This window comes from Blennius ocellaris (assembly GCF_963422515.1).
Source record: "Blennius ocellaris genome assembly, chromosome: 9".
Taxonomy (NCBI): Eukaryota; Metazoa; Chordata; class Actinopteri; order Blenniiformes; family Blenniidae; genus Blennius; species Blennius ocellaris.
The window spans coordinates 8,229,513-8,252,376 of NC_137658.1; the positions used below are offsets into that span (position 1 = coordinate 8,229,513).

The 22,864-nt window shown below is 41.9% G+C and overlaps 1 protein-coding gene across 1 annotated transcript; it reads left to right on the forward strand.

The window, feature by feature from the left end:
• On the forward strand, nt 1-22,851 carry jakmip1 (janus kinase and microtubule interacting protein 1). The gene is made up of 23 exons (XM_080502793.1): nt 1-264; nt 6,329-6,636; nt 8,143-8,475; nt 8,838-8,999; nt 10,768-10,980; nt 12,020-12,133; nt 12,374-12,520; nt 12,758-12,928; nt 14,067-14,126; nt 15,391-15,519; nt 15,709-15,837; nt 15,956-16,039; nt 16,965-17,027; nt 18,285-18,383; nt 19,263-19,364; nt 19,455-19,508; nt 19,597-19,662; nt 19,902-19,970; nt 20,184-20,261; nt 21,253-21,462; nt 22,394-22,459; nt 22,585-22,661; nt 22,769-22,851. The coding sequence occupies exons 2-22, from the start codon at nt 6,481-6,483 to the stop codon at nt 22,633-22,635; spliced, it is 2,556 nt and encodes an 851-aa protein (XP_080358919.1). The 5' UTR covers nt 1-264; nt 6,329-6,480; the 3' UTR covers nt 22,636-22,661; nt 22,769-22,851.
• The last annotated feature ends 13 nt before the right edge of the window (nt 22,852-22,864 follow it).

Consider the following 22,864-nt stretch of genomic DNA (forward strand, 5'->3'; position numbering starts at 1 on the left):
GCCGCCGAAGCTCAGACCTGAGTCGCCGGGACCGCAGCCACGGGAGGGTTGTCAGCAGTGAGCGGCCACTTGGTGCCGGGAAATGTGCGCTAAATCTGCGGGGCAAAAGTTTTTTTAACGGTCGCTGTGAGCGGTCTGCGCATCCCGCGGCGCCGGGGAGGAGAGCGAACCCGCACCGACACCACAGCCTCCCTTCCTGGATGTGAGCACGCAGCGGCGTCCCGACATCAGACCGCTTGGGGGACCTCCGGACGTCCATTTCATGTAAGTTTGTTGACTCGGGGCTCGGGTAACTCCCAGTGACTGCTTCGTGGACACCGGGGAAGCGGCTGGCTGCTGTTGCACAGGTCTTGACATCCGTGTTGCATGAGCTTCGGGGCGCAGTGACGGACAGGCAGCCCCTCCGCCCTCCTCTTCCCTCCCGGGCTACATCCTTTCAGCCTCCCTGTGTGAGTTTGAGTCGCCCATCCTCTCATGGACGCTGGGATGTGAAAATGATCGTTCTGACTGCATGCAGGAAGCTGTGAGGCGTGACGAGTAATTAATATTAATGTCTTCACCCTTCTTGTCTCGTTGCATTTTGCCTCCTTGTCCTGCCCAGCTTTGAACGAGGCCCTGTGGTGTAGTGTGGTTACTCTCCATGATGGACATGCTACATGGGAGTCAGACACTTGGAATGAAGCTGCCCCAGTCCCTCCGTGGCTGGAGAGGATGCTGCAGCAGCCCCATGCATGTTGCTGTGGGGTGTGGTTGGCAAAGCCGGACAAACAGGGTGTCAGCGGTAGTGTGAAAGCACTCTCCTCCAGCAGCAAGCAGCTCCTCACCCCTTTAATCTCCTCTTTGACAGCTCATTAGAGAGCCAGCCACATCACAGTAAGCCACCCCGATGTCTCCGGCATAATCTTTTCACCCCGGAGAGCCCACTGCCACACCTGACCGTTGTGTTTACAGGCGGGAGACTCCTGTCTGTCCTAAGACTATAGGGCACTGCTTCTGTAGCAGAGGCGGCACCGGGAGGCTCGTAAATCTGCCTCGGTGGACGTCCGGGCATGCGTTTCAGACTCACTTCGGTTTGATCAGAGGCTGATGCATGCTGTGGCGCTCCTAATTCGGGCTAATGCAGTCGGGAACAAAAGCAGCAGCACTGTAGATCGTGCCACATATGTGATTTGTCAAGTGTTTTAGCTTCCAGATGACCTCACCCAGTCCCTGTTCAGGTCTCACATTAGGAATTTCCTTAAGTCTTACAGGCTTGGAATGTACATGTCCTTATTGTCTCATGTCTTTAACCTCTCAACCAACCAACCCTCCCCTGTTTGTCATAACTTAATTTGTTTATACATAATGCATCTTTTCCCTTCACAGCCACTGCTGTGCTCGGTGTGATGGGCTGAGTGACTGGCTGCTCCCAGAATAATCCCAGTGGACCCCCTCATTGCCTCCTCCTAATTCTCACAGCCACAGTTTATCCTTCCCAGACTATCATGTCTTGGAGTGGAGGATGAGGTTATCCCTGCTAACGCGTCTGCACTCGTGCATGCAAAAACACTCCTTCACGTTGCGCATGCAAACGTTGAAAACACTCATCCTCTCGTAATGGATGTCAGTATCGACGGATTCAGAGGCAAGGTGAACGAGATCATCGCCCGTGCAATGAAACGAGCAATGCCAGTTCCTATGAAGCGGGGACCTGAGTCAGAAAGACCCTTCATGCTTGTCTGTTTGGGTTGACTGGTCATTGAGGTCAGTCACTAGTAGTAATTCTGCTGGCGTAATAGTTTTTAGGTCATATGCTCTACTTGTGTTGCTCTTAGCAGGGTTACTCAGCCTCACAGCGGGATCTTTATCGTGTTTTAAGTGTGTGCGTCTGTTTGTGTAGACTGTGGAATGATGTCTGGACTGTGGCCAGACCTGTTCTGACAGTCTACACTTGGCTGACACTGACACAAGGCTGCAATAGGGTTGTGTGTGTGTGTGTGTGTGAGGGAGACTATAAGATAAGGCAGCGTAACAAATGTGCAGTACAAGAGCACATATATCAGTCTCGCCACACCCTTGATGTTGATGTTTGTTCTAGCCAGAGAAGTGAGGTGTCTTTGTTTGAGCACCGACTGGAACACGTATTATCTTTACTGGGCTTTTATGTCACTCTGTAGTCTAGTTAATATATAACACATTGCGGATGTATCTGATTTGTCTGGCTTGGTGCGTGAAACAAGTTTGTGACCACTGCAAAGACCCTGTGAACCAGATTCAACCACATTAAAGATGTGTATCTGCACAAGCTTAAAAAAAAATAAATTCATTTGTACTTTTGTCTAGTCTATTTGCTCAGTGATATGATGTTACATTATTGTTTTGTTATATTAGTATTGCGCAACAGTCTGCAAACTCTCTCTGCAAACAAAGGTGTTTAATAGACCATGAAGAAAATATAATGCTCTGAAACTTGTGCTTATTGTAAGACATACAGAACACTTCTGAACTGTGAGGGTTGATGAATCAGGTTGCAAAAAAAAAAGAAATCCATCCACCTTCTCTACTTCTTTTAAAAATCCTAAAATTTGAGAAATGGCATTAAGCTGCTTTATCAGCACAATAGAAACACCATTATTAAAATATGTTGATGAAATATTCACAGATCAAACATGATAAATGGTCAACAGTAAATCAATATGACCATATGATGAGAAAAAATATATAATTTTTATAATGCAGAATAAATCTGAACGTTTTGCCGATTAGACTCGAGCAATTTGAAGCAACATCAGAGAAAACATCTCAGGACCTTCTGGAGTGCAGACACTGGTCTGTAGTAGAGTGGTGACAGAAATGCTGGACAGACTCACTGACCAGGTGGACACGTGAGGTGGTGATGGTTGGGGAGAGAGGAGGGCTGCACACTGAGGTTCAAGAACAGTTTGGATTTTTAACAACCGAGAAGAGAGACTGAACTCAAATGGGATGATGTGACTGTGAGGCACAAAATAAGATCAGTTTATATATCTGTCTCGTCAAACTTAAAACTCTTTCAGTTTGCGTCTGAGCTGTTTTACTTGTACGAAACATTGCAAAAGCTTATAATGTACATTAACAGTCATTCCTACAAAATTAACTACCAGGTTAATCCCCGGTGCATTGCTGTCACCCTTTATAGACCTGTCATCTCACAGTAGATAAAAAGAAATATTTTGAACTGGTGATGAACCTACCTTTGTGTCCTAGATTTGCCATAAGCCAGACAGGAACTGAAGTCTTGCTTCTGCATGAATTTATGTATTCTAACATTTTATTGATGACGATGAATCCATATTGATGCTGACACTTTCCTTCAGCGGTAGTTCTCCGTCGTGGGAAACGGCAGAATTTCATCATCACATCCTTCTTTGCGCTCACGATGCATTGACTTAGTGTTTAAGCCGATCTCCTGAGTGCTACTTTCACTGGCTTTAAATAGACCTTGAAGGTGGTCCTTTGTCGACGTGTTGCTCAATTTATGTAAGGGGTTCCAGTATGACTTGATTTAATGAGTCGCAGACGTTTTTGAGGTTGGTTGGGAATGTGGGATTGCATCCAGGTTTAAGAAAAAAAAAAAGATTTTCACAAGTGATGAGGAAGAAGTTTGTTCTGTTGAAGGGTTTCTTGTCATTTTCTGAGTGTTTCCAGTTGAACAGAAGATACACTAACTGTTGATGCTCGGAGGGCACAAAGCAACTTAACGACTAGGACTTCAACTGGCTTTTTATTCTGCTTCTGTGAAGTTGCTCGTTGGCGTCTCATTGCCCCAATAAAACGTTCCAGTTTCCCACATAACATTCCTGGTTTTCATAGGAACTATAAACCTTGAGATTTAGCGCCCGGTCGGCAGCTTGGGAACATGTGGCTCCGGGACGCTCTGTGGGTGGCTGATAGGTTTGTGCTTGTGAAAACATGTTAGTCTCAGGTGAAATTTTGGGGTTTATGAGGTGTGAGACATCGTCTTATTTCACCTGTGCCCTTTATAGGTTATTATTTGGACAACCCTTTGTATTACATCTTAGCGGAAAAAGAGAAACACCTGTTTGTTGGGCCAATTTAGAGACGAGCTGGTTTTTGTGATGCTGTTATAAAAACTGTAAGCGTCAGTAAAAAAAAATAAGTGTACAGTACTTGTGTGTATGTTAGTGGTTCCCTAAATTCATAGACAGGACTTTCATGCAGCAGGACACTTGGAGCGCATGGCACATAGTCATAGAATTGCCACTCAGGCCTTCTTATACATTGCAGAGTGACCTGTGAATGCTTCTGTCTCTTCACTTGGATTCTTGTGAATTATATGTGCAGGTTGTGAGACATGTTAGCACAGCAGGCCCGGTCAGTGTACTTTAAATAAATGGATGTTTGTGACCAGAGAGAGAGAATACGTGTCAGCTGTATCTGTCCCTGGTTGTTCGGTTTCGGGCTTGAGCGAATGCGTGCCTGTCGGAGCTCGCTGTGTCTGAATGATCGCTCTCTGTCTCTGTGAATGAGAGTGAGATCAGCAGCATCACCATGCCAGCGAATAAATGGGGGTGGAGGGATTGAGACGAGGTCAGGGAATGTAAGGGGAGATGGTTAAAGATTGGTTTCTCCACTTGTGGTCTGCATTTTTTTTTTTTCTTTCTACTTGGCTTCGGCTCTTTCCTCTCGTCTGCCTCGCTATTATCGGCGTAATCATCCTCCATCTTTCTCTCTCTCTGCTGGTTCTCACTCAGCGTTTGTCTGTGTGCGCTGTGTAAAGATTCATGCGGAAAAAAAAGCTTCCTTGCCCTCCAGCATCAGTACATTTTTTTTTTTGTCTCTCACTCAAGCTCGGCTCAAACATTGGACCGGATAACAAAAATCATGAGTGCTTTAAACGCACGGCTTCTATATTACCATTACAGCGAGGGCGTGTGTGCCGTTTCTGTGTGTTTCCTATCCGCTCGAGACTAGTCCTCCCCATCATCCTTTGGTATGAAAGGAAGAGTTTTTGAGAGCAAGGGTTGCCTTGGTAACTATTTCTGCCATCTGTGTATGTTGTGTGAATGTTTGGCAATGTGTGCGCAGGAAAAAGATGGAGGCGCCCACGGTCTTAATGCTTCATCTCCCTTATCACTGCATTATTTATTTAATAGTAGACAGAACGACGGGAAGGTTACTGGGTTACAATTCACTCCAGGATGAGATTAGAGGACTCCGCTTTCAGCTCAGTAAATGCATGTCACTGTAACGCACCGACGTCAAGTTTACATGTATAGAAAATATGCATGAGGGTGAAGAAAGAAACATTTCACATGCTCCCAGTCTGTGTCTGCTCTGTTTTCTGTGGCTCAGTGAGGTCGTGACATTTTGTGTAGCTTCGCTGAAGGCAACAACCACTAAATTTTTGGGATGATTGTATCTTTTGACTAATCACTTTTACCTCCTTTCTGAAAGTCCATTTAAAGTAACTTTGTTAATTGTTATAGTCAACTATTTGGGTTTATAGTCAAATATAAATTTTAAAAGTGGATTAAAATGCTCAAACTTGCATACAGGTTTCCAAAATTCTACCTGCAGCAGACTGAATCGCAAAATATGCCGGGTGTATAGCCTTTCTCGTTTATCTCGTATTTAGAAAAGACATCTCGCTATTGGGTTACACTAATGGGTACAGTATAAGGAACAATTGTCAATCAGATGGCCGGTTGCTGTCTGTATTCAAATCTTTATGCAAATCACAATGAGGGTGCATAAATAAAAGGAAGCAGTGGAAAAGACAAACATCAACAAGGACTGATGAAATGAAGCAGCAACTTCTCACCTAAATGCTGAATGTTTCTCTGGGACTCCCATTAGAGGAGGCTGTCTTAGTTTAGGAATTTGCCGTTAAGTAATGAGTGAGTGCTGACACCGCATTAGTTTTTGCTGGGCACAAACAGATTATGGTCTCTCTTGACACAGGAATGGCAAGATTAATCTAACTAATGGAAGGATTTGTGATGGAAGGAAGAAGGAAGCATCTAGCGAGGTGCAAGAAGCTCAGGTCTGAAACTGTGTTGGCCAGACACATTTTCATGCACTACGGAGCTTCTAAGTACAGCCAAGGGACTGAAATAGGATGCTGAGAAATGGCCCACAAGTATATGTTGTCGAGAAGAGAGTGTAAATGTTATTCCCTAAAATAGTCTGTTTTCCCCTGGCTGGAGTGCGTCACATGTCTTTGTGCTGAGAATATTGTTCAGAGTTGTTTCGTGTAACCCGGTTTTTAACAATGACTCACACATATTCCATCTTGTCTTTTTCTCTCTCTCTCTCTCTCTTGTCCACTTGTCTGTCTGTCAAACAGAAACTCTCCGCCGTCGAGCAGCTATGTAGACTTCTCCGTGACGTGTTGGTGATGCAGGGCCTTGCAGGGAGGAGGAGCAGCAGCGACTGACTCTCCTCCGCTTGGGCACACCCAGCGCTCTATGTCTGTCCTGACCGGACAACTGGAGTGCTATGTCATCGACCACACCCCCCTCGGCCCAACCCCCAAAAAAGGGAAGGAAGCCTGAGAAATCAGAGGTGATGGCTGATTCGGTGCCGGCCACCAACGAGGAACTGAGGAGCAAACTGATGGATGTTCAGATCGAGCTCCAGCGGGAGGGTGGTAAGGTGAGGTGGCAGAGGAAGCGGAGGAACAAGTGGATGTGTACTCATTTGATTCCCCCGACAGTATAAAGTCAACGTGCTATACCTATATATAAAGTACAAGGAGGGAAACCGTAAACAATTTATGAAATATGGACTTTTTCATGTTTCCTTACAGTTATTCAGATTCAGCAAATTCAACAAGAACATTTTGGAGCTAGCAATATTATAATGAGCTGTAATGATTGTTAACCTTTACAAATAACAGTTTTACGAGCTGGATGCTCACATTACCCTCACAAAAGTTGTTTACGCCTTGGGATGTATATGTTGGAATCTGGCCTGATCCGGAATCCAACTGGCCCGGATTGGAATTCCATGTTGAACGTAAAGACTTCATCAGTCATTCCCACAAATGTAATTTGATTTGATTAGAAAGCAGGTCATGGACATGTTAATTATTAAAAATTAAACTACGGAACTAAATAATAATGCACAGATGAAAAATAATCAGCAAATAAATGAAAAGATGAGACAAGTGCTAAATAATTGTATTATTGTAAATAAGTAATAGTCAGGATCACTCTGACAAGTTTAACTTTTTCCTATCAATTTTCAGGCAGGATGAATTAGATATATTTGATAGGAATTTCAATCTGGGCCGGCCGGATAATGGATGGGACCAGATTCCAATCTGGGCCTCGACATGCAGTGTATATTTCATTGGCATGTACCACATGAGGCAACATTGTATGGCTGCCCCGAGGAAAAGGATCTCTTTTCATTTCTACTGATTGACGCCCATACTCCCTCTCGCATCTCATTTCTGCATACTTATAAAGCTGAGAGATGGCTGTAACAGCACTGAAAGCAGGTGGAATAGGTCAGACTGCAATTATTATATGAATGTGATAATTCAGGAAAGTCGAGACTTTTTTAAAAACTGTGTATATATTCAATATAAACGAAGCACATGAAGCTGTAACATAAAATCACACCTGTTTCAGTGTATAGTCAACTTCAAATAAATCATATTACCTATACTTCTACATACAACTTATCAGTAAGACAAATCTAACATCAGATTCATATATAAAGCTGATATCATAGACATTTGCTCAGTTCGGACTTCTCTCACGTAATCTGAAAGGACAAACAGTTGTACTTACAAAACTAAAACAGATGTTGGCAACAAAATACATTAAAATAAACAATAGAAAAGAAAAGTCGAGACTTTGTAGCAATAAAATCTGCCACGTATCATAAATCTGAACACGCAAACGACTATGCTGGTTTGACAATCATTTAACCCAAAAATATATTTATAATTTCAACACATGGATGAATGCACTGTGATGAGTAGATATTGATCCATGTCTAAGACAACCCACAGTTATGCAGAACTTGGATAGAAATATTAGACCCCGAATACAAGACAACCCTTTTATATTTTCAGATTTATACAGTATTTTGGCACACGGTGTATATCGCACGTGCGCAATACCACGTTTTCTTTATGCTTTCTTACAGGTATGTAAGCTTCGCGAACGGCTCCAGGAGCAGCGGCAGGCCCGAGAGCTCGAGCAACACAAGCACGCTGTCGCACTCACTGACCTGCGTGCCAAACTTCATGAAGAGAAGCTCCGCGAGGTAGCCACTGCCCGTGAAGCTCTGGCACGGCAGCACGAGGTGGAACTGGCCAGGTCCATCAAGATTCGCGACGCTGAGGTGCAGCGGCTCCAGGGGCTGGTGAACGCACTGAGAGATGGCGCAGCTGACAAGCTCAAAAATGCTCTGCTCGGAGAGGCTCGGGAGGAGGCCCGGAGGGCTTTTGACGGGGAGAGACTCAAGCTACAGCAGGAGGTGGGTTATTTTCTGATATGTAGGTGATTACATATTTTAATGTTGACATAGAAAAAAACTGCACGTACTGCAGTCGTTGCTTTGGAAAATGGCATCTTGTAATCTCAGAAAAGTGATTCTTGAAAACACTGATTATTGTTGAGACAGACATTTCTTCATCGGTCTACGTGTGTGTATTTATGCGTGACTGTGTCCACCTTTTGTATTTTTGCTTCCGAAAAACAGGAAGTAGGGTGGAAAAGCTCGTTGCCAAGCTATTGTTTCACTGTGGCCTTCTTAGACTGACATGACATCTAAATTTACAGCAGTTTAATGGGTTAGGAACACTGATGCGTGTGTGTGTGTCTGTGGTTGTCTTTTAGATTCAGGAGCAGAAAACAGCCAGGAAACAGGCTGATGAGGCGCTGGCCAATGCTCTTCAAGCTGATAAAGCCAAAGCTGCTGATCTACGGACAGCCTACCAACAGCACCAAGATGAGGTGCATCGTATTAAACGCGACTGTGAGAGAGACATCCGTCGACTGGTGAGACCGCATGAAATTGGAAAACATGCACTACAGATAGTTCATATCACTTCCCCAACTATGTCTTTAGATAACTTTGAACAAGTTCTGGTGAGACTCTTTGTACACATTTGTAGCTCTTGTTGTTTGAGTTGGTTTTTGGTCAACAATACTTCTTAGCAGCAACATGTCTGGGAATGTAAATCTGGTTTATTTCTCTTTTTAAATTATTCTTCCATTAGAAATGTTTTTTTTTAATTGACGCAGTCTGCATACTAAGCTCTGCTGCTCATCCTCCAAATGTGTACTCCATACAAATTTAAAAAGGGAAAAGAACAGGATTACAAACTGTTTAAGATGTATTGCTGCCAGGAAGAATTGTTACAACAAACGCATTTTATTTTGTGCTTAATTTATTAATACAGTTAAGTTGTACTACTGCAAACAAACCTTCAATTGTCGTCACATTCAAATTAAATTCTGATTGGTGGAGACACTAATACAAATCTTTCTGTTGTTATTTCTAAGAAGCTGATTGACAAAACACATTTTCAGGACCTTAAAATTTGATACCTCGCATGATCGTTTCCCCATAACGGCTTCTTTGAGAGAGTCAATGTGTCCTGTTATGTACATCACAATGAGCTGACCACAGTAGAGTTACAGAGTATGGAGAGGCAGGGGTTGTCTGGAGGGTGAAAAAAGGCGAATTACAGGTTCGAATCCTCTTTAGGTCCCTGAGTTATTAGACACTTGGGCTCCATAGGCACCACTCTGTGGCAGCCCACTGCTTCCTGAATGTGAAGTTAAGGTTAACCATGAATGGGATGAGTTATGCAAATATTTAATTTACCCAAGAGAATCAATGAAGCATGCTTCTTGTTTTCCTAAAATAATACAAAGACAAGACCATATATAACAGTATTTTTCTGGTCTGTGTCTTTCATGACCTCATTTGAGTATCATCTCCAATCCTCACAGACTAACATCTGTTTTCTTGCTTCTGAAGTTTAGCTCCAGCTCAGCTTATCTGGCCTGTTGGAAGCGACTGGCTGCACTGCCTGTCTGTAGTTTATCTTCACAGTGTGGTACTTCTAAGCCTTTATACCTGCTTCAGTTATTCATTAACCATGTAACAAGAGCATGGCTGCAAGAACATGTGTCCTTAGCGCAGGAATGTTTCACCAAGAAGAGTAAAAGAGTAGGCTGTAGCATGGATGAATGGTGAGAGCCGGCGGTGCAGGAAATACCAATGTTAAAGAACAAAATACGGGGGGAAGCAAAGGTGGTAAGAGTTGTTAGAAGGAAGCACAAAGCTTTGTAATTTTATCAAGGTTGCACTCTGGTATTTTAAAGACTTTAGCGCTGATAATAAGTAACCAGGGGTCATCATCAACCATTTTGAGACTGAAAGGACTTCGAGGTTACTGAGTCGTCCGCTAGTTAGAAACTTAATGAATAATCCGAGTTGAGGGTTTGCCTTCATGAAGACTGAATATTCATTTGGATAAAGTAAGAACGATTTACCATGCTGGGTAATGGATGTATTTAAATTAACATGATTTTTTTCTGTTCAGATTTGATTCCAGAAGAAAACAGCACTTTTTTAGAACATTGTACCTTTCACACGTGTGTGTGGTTTCTTTTTTTTAAAGTAATACAGTACTAAATATTCCAGTTGTTTAGTCAGAATAATGTGGGTACAATGAACCGTTAGGGTGGGGGAAAGACTTTCACTTTCACAAACCTGTATAATTTCAGTCACTGTGCTCTTACCCACCACTCATAGATGGATGAGTTGAAGGCGAAGGATCGGGTGATGTGTGCTCTGGAGCGGGAGCTTGGGGTGCAGGCAGGCTACGCTCAGAAGCTCCAGCTCCAAAAGGAAGCCCTGGACGAGCAGCTGGGTCAGGTACGAGAGGCTGAGAGACACAACCACGGCAGCCCCAAGAGAGAAGTGATGCCTGGGCTCGGGGAAAACCAAGACCTGGTCAACAACCAGGTACTAACACACACAGAGTGAAATATCTATACTTCTGCATGGATGCAGCCTTTCATATGAAAACACCAAATGACAGATGCAATTTTATACAGTTTTGATTCTGATGATACGTATGACAGATATTTTTCTTAGCTTTCAGTTGAGTAATGTCAAGAAAAGGTTACGAAATCTTTGAAATAGAAATGAAACAAAAAAATTGCAAGTGGAAAGGAGCACTGCTCCCTGACATTTGCTGTTGTTGAGAAAAAGTGCAACTGCTCTGTGTTTTACGTTTTTCAAGAGGGAAAATTCCTTCTTTGAGTAGATGTTTCATAATTTTTTTCTTTTTACATTTCAATTCCACTTGAAAGCTTATTTGGGATAACTTAAATCAGACATGTTCAAAATGCGACTCCAGGATCACAGTCTGATTCATATGACTTGTCTCCAGTGTCCCTGAATGTTATATATTTTTTTTTAGCACAAACAAAGTCAAAACAATCAACGTGCAATACTACTTTTAATCTGTCTTTTCAGCACGACTGTGTAACTTACCTGTGAATTATGTAATGTGTGAACCCATCACAGCCTTTTCAATCTTGCATGACTTACTATATCATGCTAATAGCGTAACATATTTTTGCCCTCAGAACAAGATGGAGCTTCCTTACTTGGTACAAAAATGTAACTAAAATCAGTGTTGCAAGAAAACTTTTTTTTATATTTTATTTTTTGAAACCGTTATCAGAGGCTGTTGGCCCTGAGGCACTTTCACACACTCAAGTCTCATCCGTTGAAAAAAGGTTTGGATAACCCTGTCTTAGATCTCAGAGTGTGCCATTTAAAAAAAAAAAAAAAAAAAAAAAAAAATCTCATTACAAAGACAGATATTTTAAATAACGTCTGTGTTCTGCACATTCACCTTGTGAAATGACTACTCCTCCCTCATCCATCACCTCCTCTTCCCTATCCACCTCCATTACCTGCTTGCCTGCCTGCATGTTCTCCCTTTTTTCAGTTTTTGTCTTCCTCCTCCTCCCCTCTCCCCCCGACTCAACAGGAGGTGGAGGAGCGTGACATGAGGAGGTTCCAGCTGAAGATTGCCGAGCTCCACTCGGTCATCAGGAAACTGGAGGATCGAAATGCACTGCTGGCCGACGAGAGGAATGAATTGGTGAGGAACACACATGTATAACTACACGTGTGCATTATAGTCATACATATAGACATTTTCCGACAAAAACTTGAAGTATATTAAAATAAAAATAATTTTCTTTGAGACATAATGAAAGTGGTTACTTTAGAAGTCCTTCAGTGCAGAGCTTACCTGCACAGCACAGGGAGGAAATTCAGTGTCAGAGGTCAGAACATAAGATTAAAGGGTTTCCCCTTCCTGTTTCCGTCCTCTGTTCAGTTAAAGCGTGTCCGAGAAGCAGAGAGTCAGATGAAGCCCATGTTTGAGAAGAACAAGCGGCTGTCCAAGAAGAACGACGACCTCCTGCAAACACTGCAGCGCATGGAGGAGAAACTCAAGAACCTGAGCCGAGACAACGCTGAGATGGTGAGATGCACCTGCCTTACTTTATCATCTCTTATTTCTCCCTTGATACCAAAGATCAAATTAAATTTAAATACTCTAAATGCTAACTTGTCCTGAGAGATATGAGTGTTTTGCAGTCGACAAAGAGGTGCTTTGTTTTTGTCTTTTGGGTCTCATTGAGGCGTTCATTATAAAGAAAACAGGCCCTCTACTGGCTATGTGAGGAAACGTCTCTTTTTCTCTCTTTTCCTTCCTCAGAAGGAAAAAGCCGCCTCTTCACGTCCACCCTCGCAGCAGCAGTGTCTTCAAACCCAGCTGAAGCGGCCGAGCTCCCTGACAGACCTGAGCCATGCCCACGAGGAGCAGGAAGTGGAGTTTCTCAAGCTGCAGGTTGCCGAGCAACGGGGCATCATTGACGAGCTCACGCAGGTCAAGATTTTCCTGGAACCTCGATAATCAAACTCCAGAGCACAATGTCTTTCACTCTTGAGACTTCTTACTGCCAATGTCAATCAATTCAGTTGTAGATATCATAAAAGTACAAACAACTGTGCACATCAATTCACACGTCGTGTTATTTAGGGTCCAATAACCTCTTTAAATACAATATCCAGAATATTGCTACGGAAGGAGTCTAGTCTAGTCTAGACTAGTCAGTGTTTGGAGACAAGAGAGAAAAGGACAGAGCAGAGAATAAACAAACTCATATTGGTCAGTAAACTAAACAATGAGCTCACTGCAGGAGGCAGAGATCATGCTCCTTCAGTTTCAGTTGTCATTAGTGACATCCATCAGTGACATATGAATGAATAGCGAGTGACAAAAGGAGAGAAACAGTGAGATACAGAAAGTCTTGTAGCAATCTAAAGCTATAGCAGCCTAAATAAAAGATGGTCTAGGGAGCTCTAACTTGCAAACTTGATCAAATGGTGGAGTTCTAGTAATAGTGAAGACCGTGTTAGCTTCCCTAATAGAGGGAACTAGTTCCACATTAGAAGAACCTGAAAACGTAAAACTCTGGGAACCTCAATGAAGCATCACTGTTAGGATGAAATGTTCTGAGGGGACTTGCGGCTTTTTAAAGGTATGACTCAGCCTGGTTGTTAAAAGAAGAACCTTAATTTCTGACAGGGAGCCATTGAAGAGAGTCGAGTATGTGAGAGAAGCGGTTTCTCTGGTTCCTTTCAGTCGGTATTCTGCAGCAGCATTTTGAATCGGTGAGAGGAGCTGTGCCCACCCTGACAGGGAATTACAAAGGCACGGAGACATTTTTCAGCATCACTCTGTTCCTGACGGCCGCGATATCAAATAGAATTTCTTATCTTATCTTTCCGTTGCAACAGTTGCAAGTTTTTGCAAGATGGAATAGAATAAAAGCTTGGACTTTTTTTTTTCTCAGCAGTCTAAATTAGACATTGCTAAATGAAATGTTAAATTCTGCTGGCAGTTAATTTTTTCCGTTGATCAAAGTGGCTCCCCAGTGCACGGAGACATGTCATAAATTCAGATGTGATGGGGGATTTATGAAACTGTTGAGGCTGATTTGCTTTGTTCTCTTTCTCCGTAGGAACGTGACCGATTAGTGATGTGCAAAAAAACCAGAAGAAAACCCCTCAAAATGTCAAAAGTAAGTGTCCGTGGGTTTTTTCCGACACATCTGTTGAACCAGTGAGGCGTGACTAAACAACTCCCATATCTGTGGCTGACTGATCGTCATGCGCCACTTTCAGTTGTGTGTGTGTGTGTGTTCTTTTCTGTGCGTTTGTGTTTAATTGGACTCGTGAGACAATAGTGACAGCATCCATTCCAGCTGGGAGCGTCATGCTGCGCACACACACACACACACACACACACACACACACACAGACACACACACACACACACACACACACCCAGCAACGATTCATGTTGGAAACCATTTTCAGTTTTTTTATTTTTTATTTTTTTGGGCTTTTTATAGAATATTTCACAGATGGATCACAAAAGCTGCAAGTTAAATGTTGTGTTTAACGTTTCTGTGCTTCACTAACTGTTAAAGTGAAGGTTGATAATATTTAATTGGTTCTGAAAAAAAAGCAAACTGCTCTGTGTGTGTGTACATCTGAGTCGGCATGTTTGTTTTAATACATCAGGGGGCATTTCGGGGTCTGATGTTGCTAGGAGGAGGAGTTTGTAGATGCGTGTCGTATAGTTCCCCTCACCTCTCCTGCTGGAAGCGGTTTGCAAGCTTGGAAAGTTGGATGCAGACTTGGGCAGAGCTTTTGGACCTGCATCTGGAATTTCTTTTCTCTCTCTCTTTTTGGAAAATTTTAATTACAGGGAAAAAACAACAACACAGCAGCTGGGGAACAAACACAGCTTAGTGCCTTCTACTTTATCTGTGATAGTAGCTTGATTACATCTGAAACTATCCATTTTTTTTGTGACGGTGAGAAATACTGTACATTTTTGGACCTTGGCCTGCAGTGCACTCTGTAGACTGGAGAGTGTTGTCCATGATATGCTAGACATATTTGGACCAGATTCTTTGGAGTTTATTGTTGGTGTTTTTGGTCTTGTGACAGAATGACGGAGTACCTCCTCCTCATCCTTTATTTTTCATCCTTCATTTGTTTGTGTGCGCTTGTCTGCCTTTATTTCTCGGGTTGCCAGGAGATGACTTACAAACATGATGGTAAGGAAGAAGTTAATGATAAAAAAACAAAAAAAACATGCAGCAGCTTGGTCTTACTTGACATAAATAAGCAATGTATTGTTTCGTAAAGTAGACTGACACTGAATTTGGTGTTTATGATTAAATGTTTTCCAATCTGAAATCAGGTGTAATCAAATTTTTGAGGTGTGTTGCTGTTTGTGTGCTATTCCATTCGTTTCCTCTCTACTTCCTACAGAGGCATGTTGTGGAGACATATTTTGGATTTGATGAGGAGTCGGTGGACTCCGAGACGTCCTCTCTGACCTCCTATAACACTGACCTCACTGACCGCACGCCTGCCACTCCAGAGGAGGACTTGGAAGAGGTACAACCTTTCTAAGTTTAGTGTTATTCAAAGACCTTCATATTGCTTCGTTCTTATAATAGTTGCTGGATGGATGTTGCAATTATTGAGGAAAAGTGAAACTGCATAGACAGTTGAAAATCACTTTCTCACATGTGAAGGTGAAGACTTTCTAGTTTGTTTGACCCGGTCACTTCTTTGATACGGCAGAGTATTTCCCGTGAAGAATCAGAACTTCGTTTCCGTCAACTCACCAGAGAGTATCAGGCTCTTCAGCGGGCATATGCCCTCCTGCAGGAGCAGACCGGCGGCTCTCTGGATGCAGAGAGAGAGGCCAGGGTTTGTATCTGTCATCTGTCCCTTAACAAAACCGAGTTGAAGGCGTACATGAGAAATAACAACCGCTCCCAAATCATTGTTGCTGATGAAATTTCTCTCTTCCTTTTGTCCCCCACAGAATCGCGAGCAGCTGCAGGTGGAGCTCAACAGCTGCCAGGCCAAGATAGTTGATCTGGAGAAGGCCCTGGCTGAGAGGGGGCAGGTAATAAAGACAAAGGACGGGGACTGGAGCTCACAGGTCCTGCTGTCAGTGGCTCTCCTGCATGTATGTCTGGCTGTCCTGCTCCTGGGCTGGCGCTATGCTGACCAGGTCTGCCGCAGAATCCTGTGATGCTTCTTCCCGCATGTGTTTACCTCACAGCTGTGCCTGCATGCTCCACTTTTACCCCCTGTCCGTACTGTCGGTGGTGGTGTTTCTTATTGTTTCTCAGCACTTCGGGGGAGTCTTGTAAACCGTTTCACAAGTGATAGGAATCTGAATAGATTTAAGAGATAAGCTTGGAGGATTTAACAATCATTACAAACTTGAACGTGCTGTTAGGGTTGATTATATTTTACTAATATATACAAAAGTTATCGTGAAACGTTTAAATCCGAGAACTCAGCCCAACCAGTTCAAGCGTTCATGAAAAGCCTTTATTTTTTTCGCACCTTAATTATCACCAACACTTGAATAATATCATGTGGGCTACTGAAACTCTGAATTGATATTAATAAGCCTAACATAACTGATCGTGAGGGTTTTCTTTGTCTTTTCCGCATGTTTCCTGTTGGACTGTGATGTGATCCAGCGCTGTGGTTCTGATTGGCTGCTCTGCTGTTTTTCTTTCGCCTCACTGTAAACTCCTGTTGGCTTGTTGAATGCAACTCGTTTTGTTCTGTTTCCTCAGGACCGTGCTTCGTTTCTGTGCATCAATAAAACTCGTGCCACTCTGCTCCTGTCTCTTTGTGTCTGTGTTACATCTGCATGCGTCAGGTGAAGGTCGCTCGGCATGTGAACGTGTGATGACTGGTTTATGTCACTGTCGTTTTTGTTCATTACAATCCGTCACTGGGGATCTTTTCCTTCCTGTCCTCTTCTTACCAGTGTTGTTTCCCGCTGATGTTTTGTTTGGTTGTTATGGCAGGATTCAAAATGGGTGGAGGAGAAGCAGTACTTGCTCAGGACCAACCAGGAACTGCATGAGAAGGTAGACTGAATCACTCACTTGTACCACAGCAGCCACAGATATTTTGTACCAGCAAGGCTTTCTTTTTTTTTTTTTTAACTATCGAAGATTAGTTAAAAGCATTTCATAAACCTGTTCTAACCTGAAATATAAATCTTGTTTACTTTAAAAAAGATATCTCAATATAAAATTCCAAGTTTCCTTATGTAGTCTTAAACTGGTTTTATAACAGCATAAGATCATTTTACTCATCAGTCAACTCATTTATTTTTTGCAATTCATTTATATTAAGCATATAGATGTATATCAATAGATACAATTTTAATGACTTGATCTCAAAATGTCAAAAAAGCTATTAAAAACCAAGCTAATTTACATCATATACTAATTTGGAAAGCTGAAATTTTGGATTATATATGTGACCACTCATCAGATTACAGCCTATTCCAGGTAATCCACTGTTTTTGGTATTTTCCATTAAAACTTTTTGGATTGTTACATTTGTGCAAAACTGATTCAGGCACTCGCATTCTTTACTTAAAAACAATTACAGATACTAACTTTTGATGAGAGCTTTAACCTTTTTATAACTGTTATTATAATACAATGTTTTTAGTGTGGCTGTATGATCAATTAAAGCTGATCATGGTTGAACTTACCTTACAGTTTTGAGTCACTAATCACCGATGTAGAATTTCTATTTGTATAAAACAAACTTTTTCAAACTTTTATGTGATGAATCTTTCTTTTTAAAAAAAACAAACAAATGGGAAGACAGTGTTCAGTAGTTGTTGATGTAACTTGTTCACTCTAATTTGATATTACTTCTGAAGCGCCAGTATTGATCACTGTTGCCATAAGCTGATTTTCCTTCACTGTAACTCTGAATCATGTTTCTCAGCATTGAAACAGGTGGTTACTCAAGAGTACAGAAAGTTGTGTTCAAATGTAGAAAGTAATGGTAAAAAATTCCTCAACAGAAAAATGTTCAAGTAAGGTAGAGAAACCTGAAGAATTCGCTTAAGTACAGAAGTGTCATTGGCTTCTCTGTATAATATAGACAGAGGTCTTTTCTACCTGTAGATGTAAGACTTTAATGATCATTAAGGTACAATAACTGGGCTTATCCTCAGATGTGTAATCATGCAAGTCATCTATTGTGTGTGATTTGGTTTTTATTAGATTATTATCAATTATATCTCGTATGAGATATGAACTGATTCTGCTGCAACACAGTTCAGAAACTCTCGAAGATTAAAGATACATTTCTGTCTGCAGATGTGTGTCTTGCAGCAGACGGAGTCGAAGCTGCATGCTGAGGTTCAGGACGCCCGGGACCAGAATGAGCTGCTGGAATTCAGAGTGCTGGAACTGGAAGTAAGAGACTGTACTGCCATCAAGCTGTCGCCAGGAAGCGACAACAACGGCCTCAGCTCCAGACGCAAGACCTACATACAGTGACTCCTCAGACAGACATGCATTCCCTTCCTGCACTCATCTCAGTTTTTCACTGTATGCTTTTAATTTCCCTTGTTTTGCATGGCAGCTGTGTGCATACCCTGTCACTGGACTGAAATATATATTTTTTTTAAATTTCATTTCATGAATGTTAAATGTGTTGAGATGAATATAATTTTTAATTGAATAAAGATGTATTTACGTTCACCATCCATTCCCATCCTTGTTCATTTTGTCTACCATTTTGGCATGGTACTTTCCAGTTTATGTTACATTTTCCATAAGACAACAAATCTATAACACAGAACTGAAACGGTAGAAAATGTGGTATATTACAGCTGGTGGTTATTTTTGGTTAACATCACACACCTGTATGACAGCTAGAAGGCAATCGGTGGCAATGGCTCCAGTGTTACTTAAGCCAGTCAGTTTATCTGTTTGTGTAGAAGTTGTGTCGTGTCGGTGAAACACCAGATCACTATCTCAGCTTGCGGTTTTAAAAGCATGACTTCCTTCTTGTTTAGTTGGTTTGTCCTTTTAAAATTTTTGGGTTTTCACCTCCCTCATTTTGGCAGATCCCGACCATGTTTTCAGTGTCATGTGAGTAAATTCCTCATTCCCTTCCATTTCACTTCAATATTCATTTAGAGAGAGTGTCTCTTAAGTTTTTCTCTTACTGCACTCGCAATCATTATGGCGATGGGGTGCTCCGTTAGTACCCAGGAATTGATGTGAAAAAATGTATATCAATGTGTTTGTTGATTTGTATGAATATTAACATGCTGTTTCCTTTCATAGGAGAGGGAGCGCAGATCTCCTGCCCTTAATCTGCACATGTCAGCGTTCCCTGAAAACAGCAGCAGTGCTCTGCAGATCTACTGCCACCAGGAGGGAGTCAAGGTAAAAATTATTTCAGAAAAGGATTCTTTCCTATTAATTATATCCAACGCAGATTCTCACATGATGTCTTGGTTCTGACCTTTTGTGCAGGATGTTATTATTCCTGAGCTAATGAAGAAACTGGATATTCTAGGTGATAATGGGGTGAGTTTGAGTAATTGTCTCATTAAAATAATCTTGAATGGCTCTTTTTTTGAATATCCAATTTAATTTTATAAATTGTTTTCTGTAGAATTTGAGGAATGAGGAGCAGGTCGCTGTGATCCAGGCAGGGACGGTGATTTCTCTCTGTGAAAAGGTGAAATGAAGCCTCTCTGTGCTTTTAGTGACACACAGTGGACGTTCCTTGCAAATCTCACTTCATAGCCAATTCAACTATTGCATTTGAGTTGAGTGTTAAAGTTTGGGGAATGGAACAAATTAATGTTAACTAATGTAATTAGTAACAACAACGTATTCTTGTCTGCATGATTGATCCTGAGATAAAATCTAAAAAAAGTTGCAACACCCATGACTCTAATTTTCTGATTCCTGCAGTGGTTAAAGCAGATAGATAGCACAGAGGCAGCTCTCACACAGAAGATGATTGATCTGGAAAATGACAAGGTAAATTAAAATGTGTTTTGAAACTTTCACATAAGCACCCACAAAATTTTTGTATTTCCTTTTATGAGAATGCACTCAAAAAACTTTATTGATAAGTTTTTCTTCTCTTCCAGTGCTAAAAAGCCTTTTTGTGTAGCTTTTTACTTGATTTTTTTTTTCTTTCACTTTTCCATTGTGTGGTATTTATCACACTGTTGCCTGATCTTGCTGCAGGAGCTATTCAGTAAGCAGAAAGGATTCCTTGAGGAAGAGTTGGACTACAGGAAACAGGCCTTGGACCAGGCCTACATGGTACGAAGTCCGGAGCAGTATTACACAGTGTGGTTTCACGCTATCTAATTGGAAATGACCAATCTGCGTTTCATGTATTACTCACCAGTGTAAAAGGCAACATGTCTCATTATACAGTGATTCAGGAATGCAGGGGCACCACATTGTCATTACAGCATGACACATAAACATTTGGGACCCCATTAAACATCATGAGTCCAACATACTCCATGAAGGTAAAATATGTCACATTGTGTTGGGATACTGCATCTTTTACCAACTGAAGTCTGAACTATAAAACAATTATAATAGTCTGAGGCACTGAATTGGCAGAGGTATTTGTCTGCTTGTTTACAACTGCGTCCTCTTTTATCTTCTCATAAGGCAAATCACAGATTTTCTCTCTCAAAAAGCAGAACATTTAACAATGAACATTTGATTCAGGAATATCCCACTGAATGGCCTTCATATGGAAGTCAAAGAAAGATTCCAGACAAGATGGGTTTAATCTGACTTAATACTAGATTTGTCAGAATTAATGATCTATAAATATTCTCTTCCATACTGACTTCTACAGACGATTGCCAATAAACATCTAGTTCAATATCCATCTATTTCTAACCACGTTGTTTGGTCAGTTTTGGTGTTGGTTTTGTGTTTATAGTCTGAATTGACATTGTGTTGCTCAGCTCTTGGTTTTTACATGGTATTTGCTGTGCCAATTTCAATTTTTCTCTGAGAAAATAAGACCAAAAGCACAGTTTTGTGTTGTAATAGAATTGCCATGTAAAGGTCAAGTTTAAATACCCCCTACTATAAAGTGGAACCGTATTCCCCCAATCTGCCATAGTCACAGTGATGTGTGTGTGTCTCTGTGTTGGTGTGCTTCCATGTGTGTCTTTTTGCATGCTTGTGTGTGTGTTTTTGCATGCGCATGTGCATGCGTGCGTCTGTGTGTGTTTGTATACTTGTATGTATGTATGTATGTATGTATATTTGGCTGGCTATGCAGAGGATCGAGGAGCTGGAGGCCACGCTGTATAGCGCTCTGCAGCAGGAGCAGCCGGCATGCCAGGCGGTGGCTGAGTCGCTGACAGACAGGCAGAGGGAGGAGCTGAGGCTAGCTGTGGACAAGCTGCGGCGTCAGATTCTCAGGCAGAGCCGGCAGTTTGACAGTCAGATCTTACAGGAGCGCATGGAGCTCCTACAGCAGGCCCAGCAGGTAAGGCTCAAAGCAAACCAAGTCAGGTTGTTGAGTCCTGCCCGCCCTCAGTCTGATCCCAGGTACCCACCAGAAACCTCTGACCCCACCTTGACCCCTGGTGCTTTGAAAAAGATGCAGTATCCCTGTGCGTGCTACCTGTACTGTGATTGTAAGTGCATCTAGAGTAGTGAAAGTGTGAACAGATGAGTGTGTGTATGTGTGTGTGTGTGTCATTTTGAAATTAATATTCCCTCCCCAACTCCTTCAGTGTACCTCCATATTGCTACCACCCGAGTAGATTTACACCCATGGCTTGAACACTTTGTTGTTGCTCATTGACTACATCAATAATCACCACGCCCGAAATGCCATTCCAGTCGTTTGAATTACTCTTACTAACGCAATAACCTTCAACCACAGAACATTAACATCCATTCAATAATCAGTTTGGATTAACAAAGTGTTGACACCACTCAAATGGAGGATTACATTCTGTTAATTTGTAGAACCATTCAGCTTTAATCGAGGACTGATTTGCAACATCTGATCATAATATTAAATGGCTGTGTTTTCAGCTTCCAAAACAAGTCACAGATGCCCTCATGTGCAGTTGTGTAGCGTAGCGAGGACACAGATGTTCTCTGTCGATCACAGAGCGGAGGGCGCTTTCATCCAAAGTGTTGCTCAGCTTTAAAGTCCCACAGACGGACTCACTTCAACCATTCACAGTTAAATCCGCTGGGCGGTTGCCGTGGCAACTCATTCTTATCCAACACAGCTGCCATGGAGACAGAGGGCATGATGGGAAGCCAGCAGATTATTTGAAGTATATGCTGTGATAATTGGTTCACCGTCTTAACTGTTAAGCGACTGTTTGTTTTCTTTGTGTTATTACCTTGTGTGTAAATATGTTTTGACCCACTTAACAACTTCTGTTTTTGCTTTGCAGAGAATTAGAGAGCTGGAGGACAGGATTGACTTGCAAAAAAGACAAATAAAGGATATAGAGGAAAAGGTACACACCCTTGCCACTGACCTGTATAATAATTGGGACAGAATTTAAATATTTTATCTCTGCTGCAATTAAATTGTGATGTTTTACAAGCTTTTCTGACACATCTTTTCTTCTCTCTCCTTTAGTTTCTGTTCCTCTTTCTGTTCTTTTCTTTAGCATTTATTCTTTGGCCTTAATGAAAATAACAGTGAAACCACATCAGGTAAAGTGTGTGTGTTGACTGTTTTATCACAATGAATAGTTAGGATGTGGACGAGTACAAAGATGATGCTGAAAACAGTCTGAACTTTATTCGTTTGTATCTTCTAGGTGTTTCGGTGCTGTGGATGCAAGCAAGGATGAAAGAGAAGCAACATTTTTTATGCATTTTTAGACAGTTCACAAAAACCTAATGGCCTTTTTGAT

Excerpts from the sequence above, each read along its gene's own strand:
- jakmip1 (XM_080502793.1), top strand. The coding sequence starts at position 6,481 with ATGTCATCGACCACACCCCCCTCGGCCCAACCCCCAAAAAAGGGAAGG. Across the intron at positions 18,384-19,262 it reads TCAGAGTGCTGGAACTGGAA|GAGAGGGAGCGCAGATCTCC; the intron begins GTAAGAGACTGT and ends TTCCTTTCATAG. Across the intron at positions 22,460-22,584 it reads TAAAGGATATAGAGGAAAAG|TTTCTGTTCCTCTTTCTGTT; the intron begins GTACACACCCTT and ends TCTCTCCTTTAG.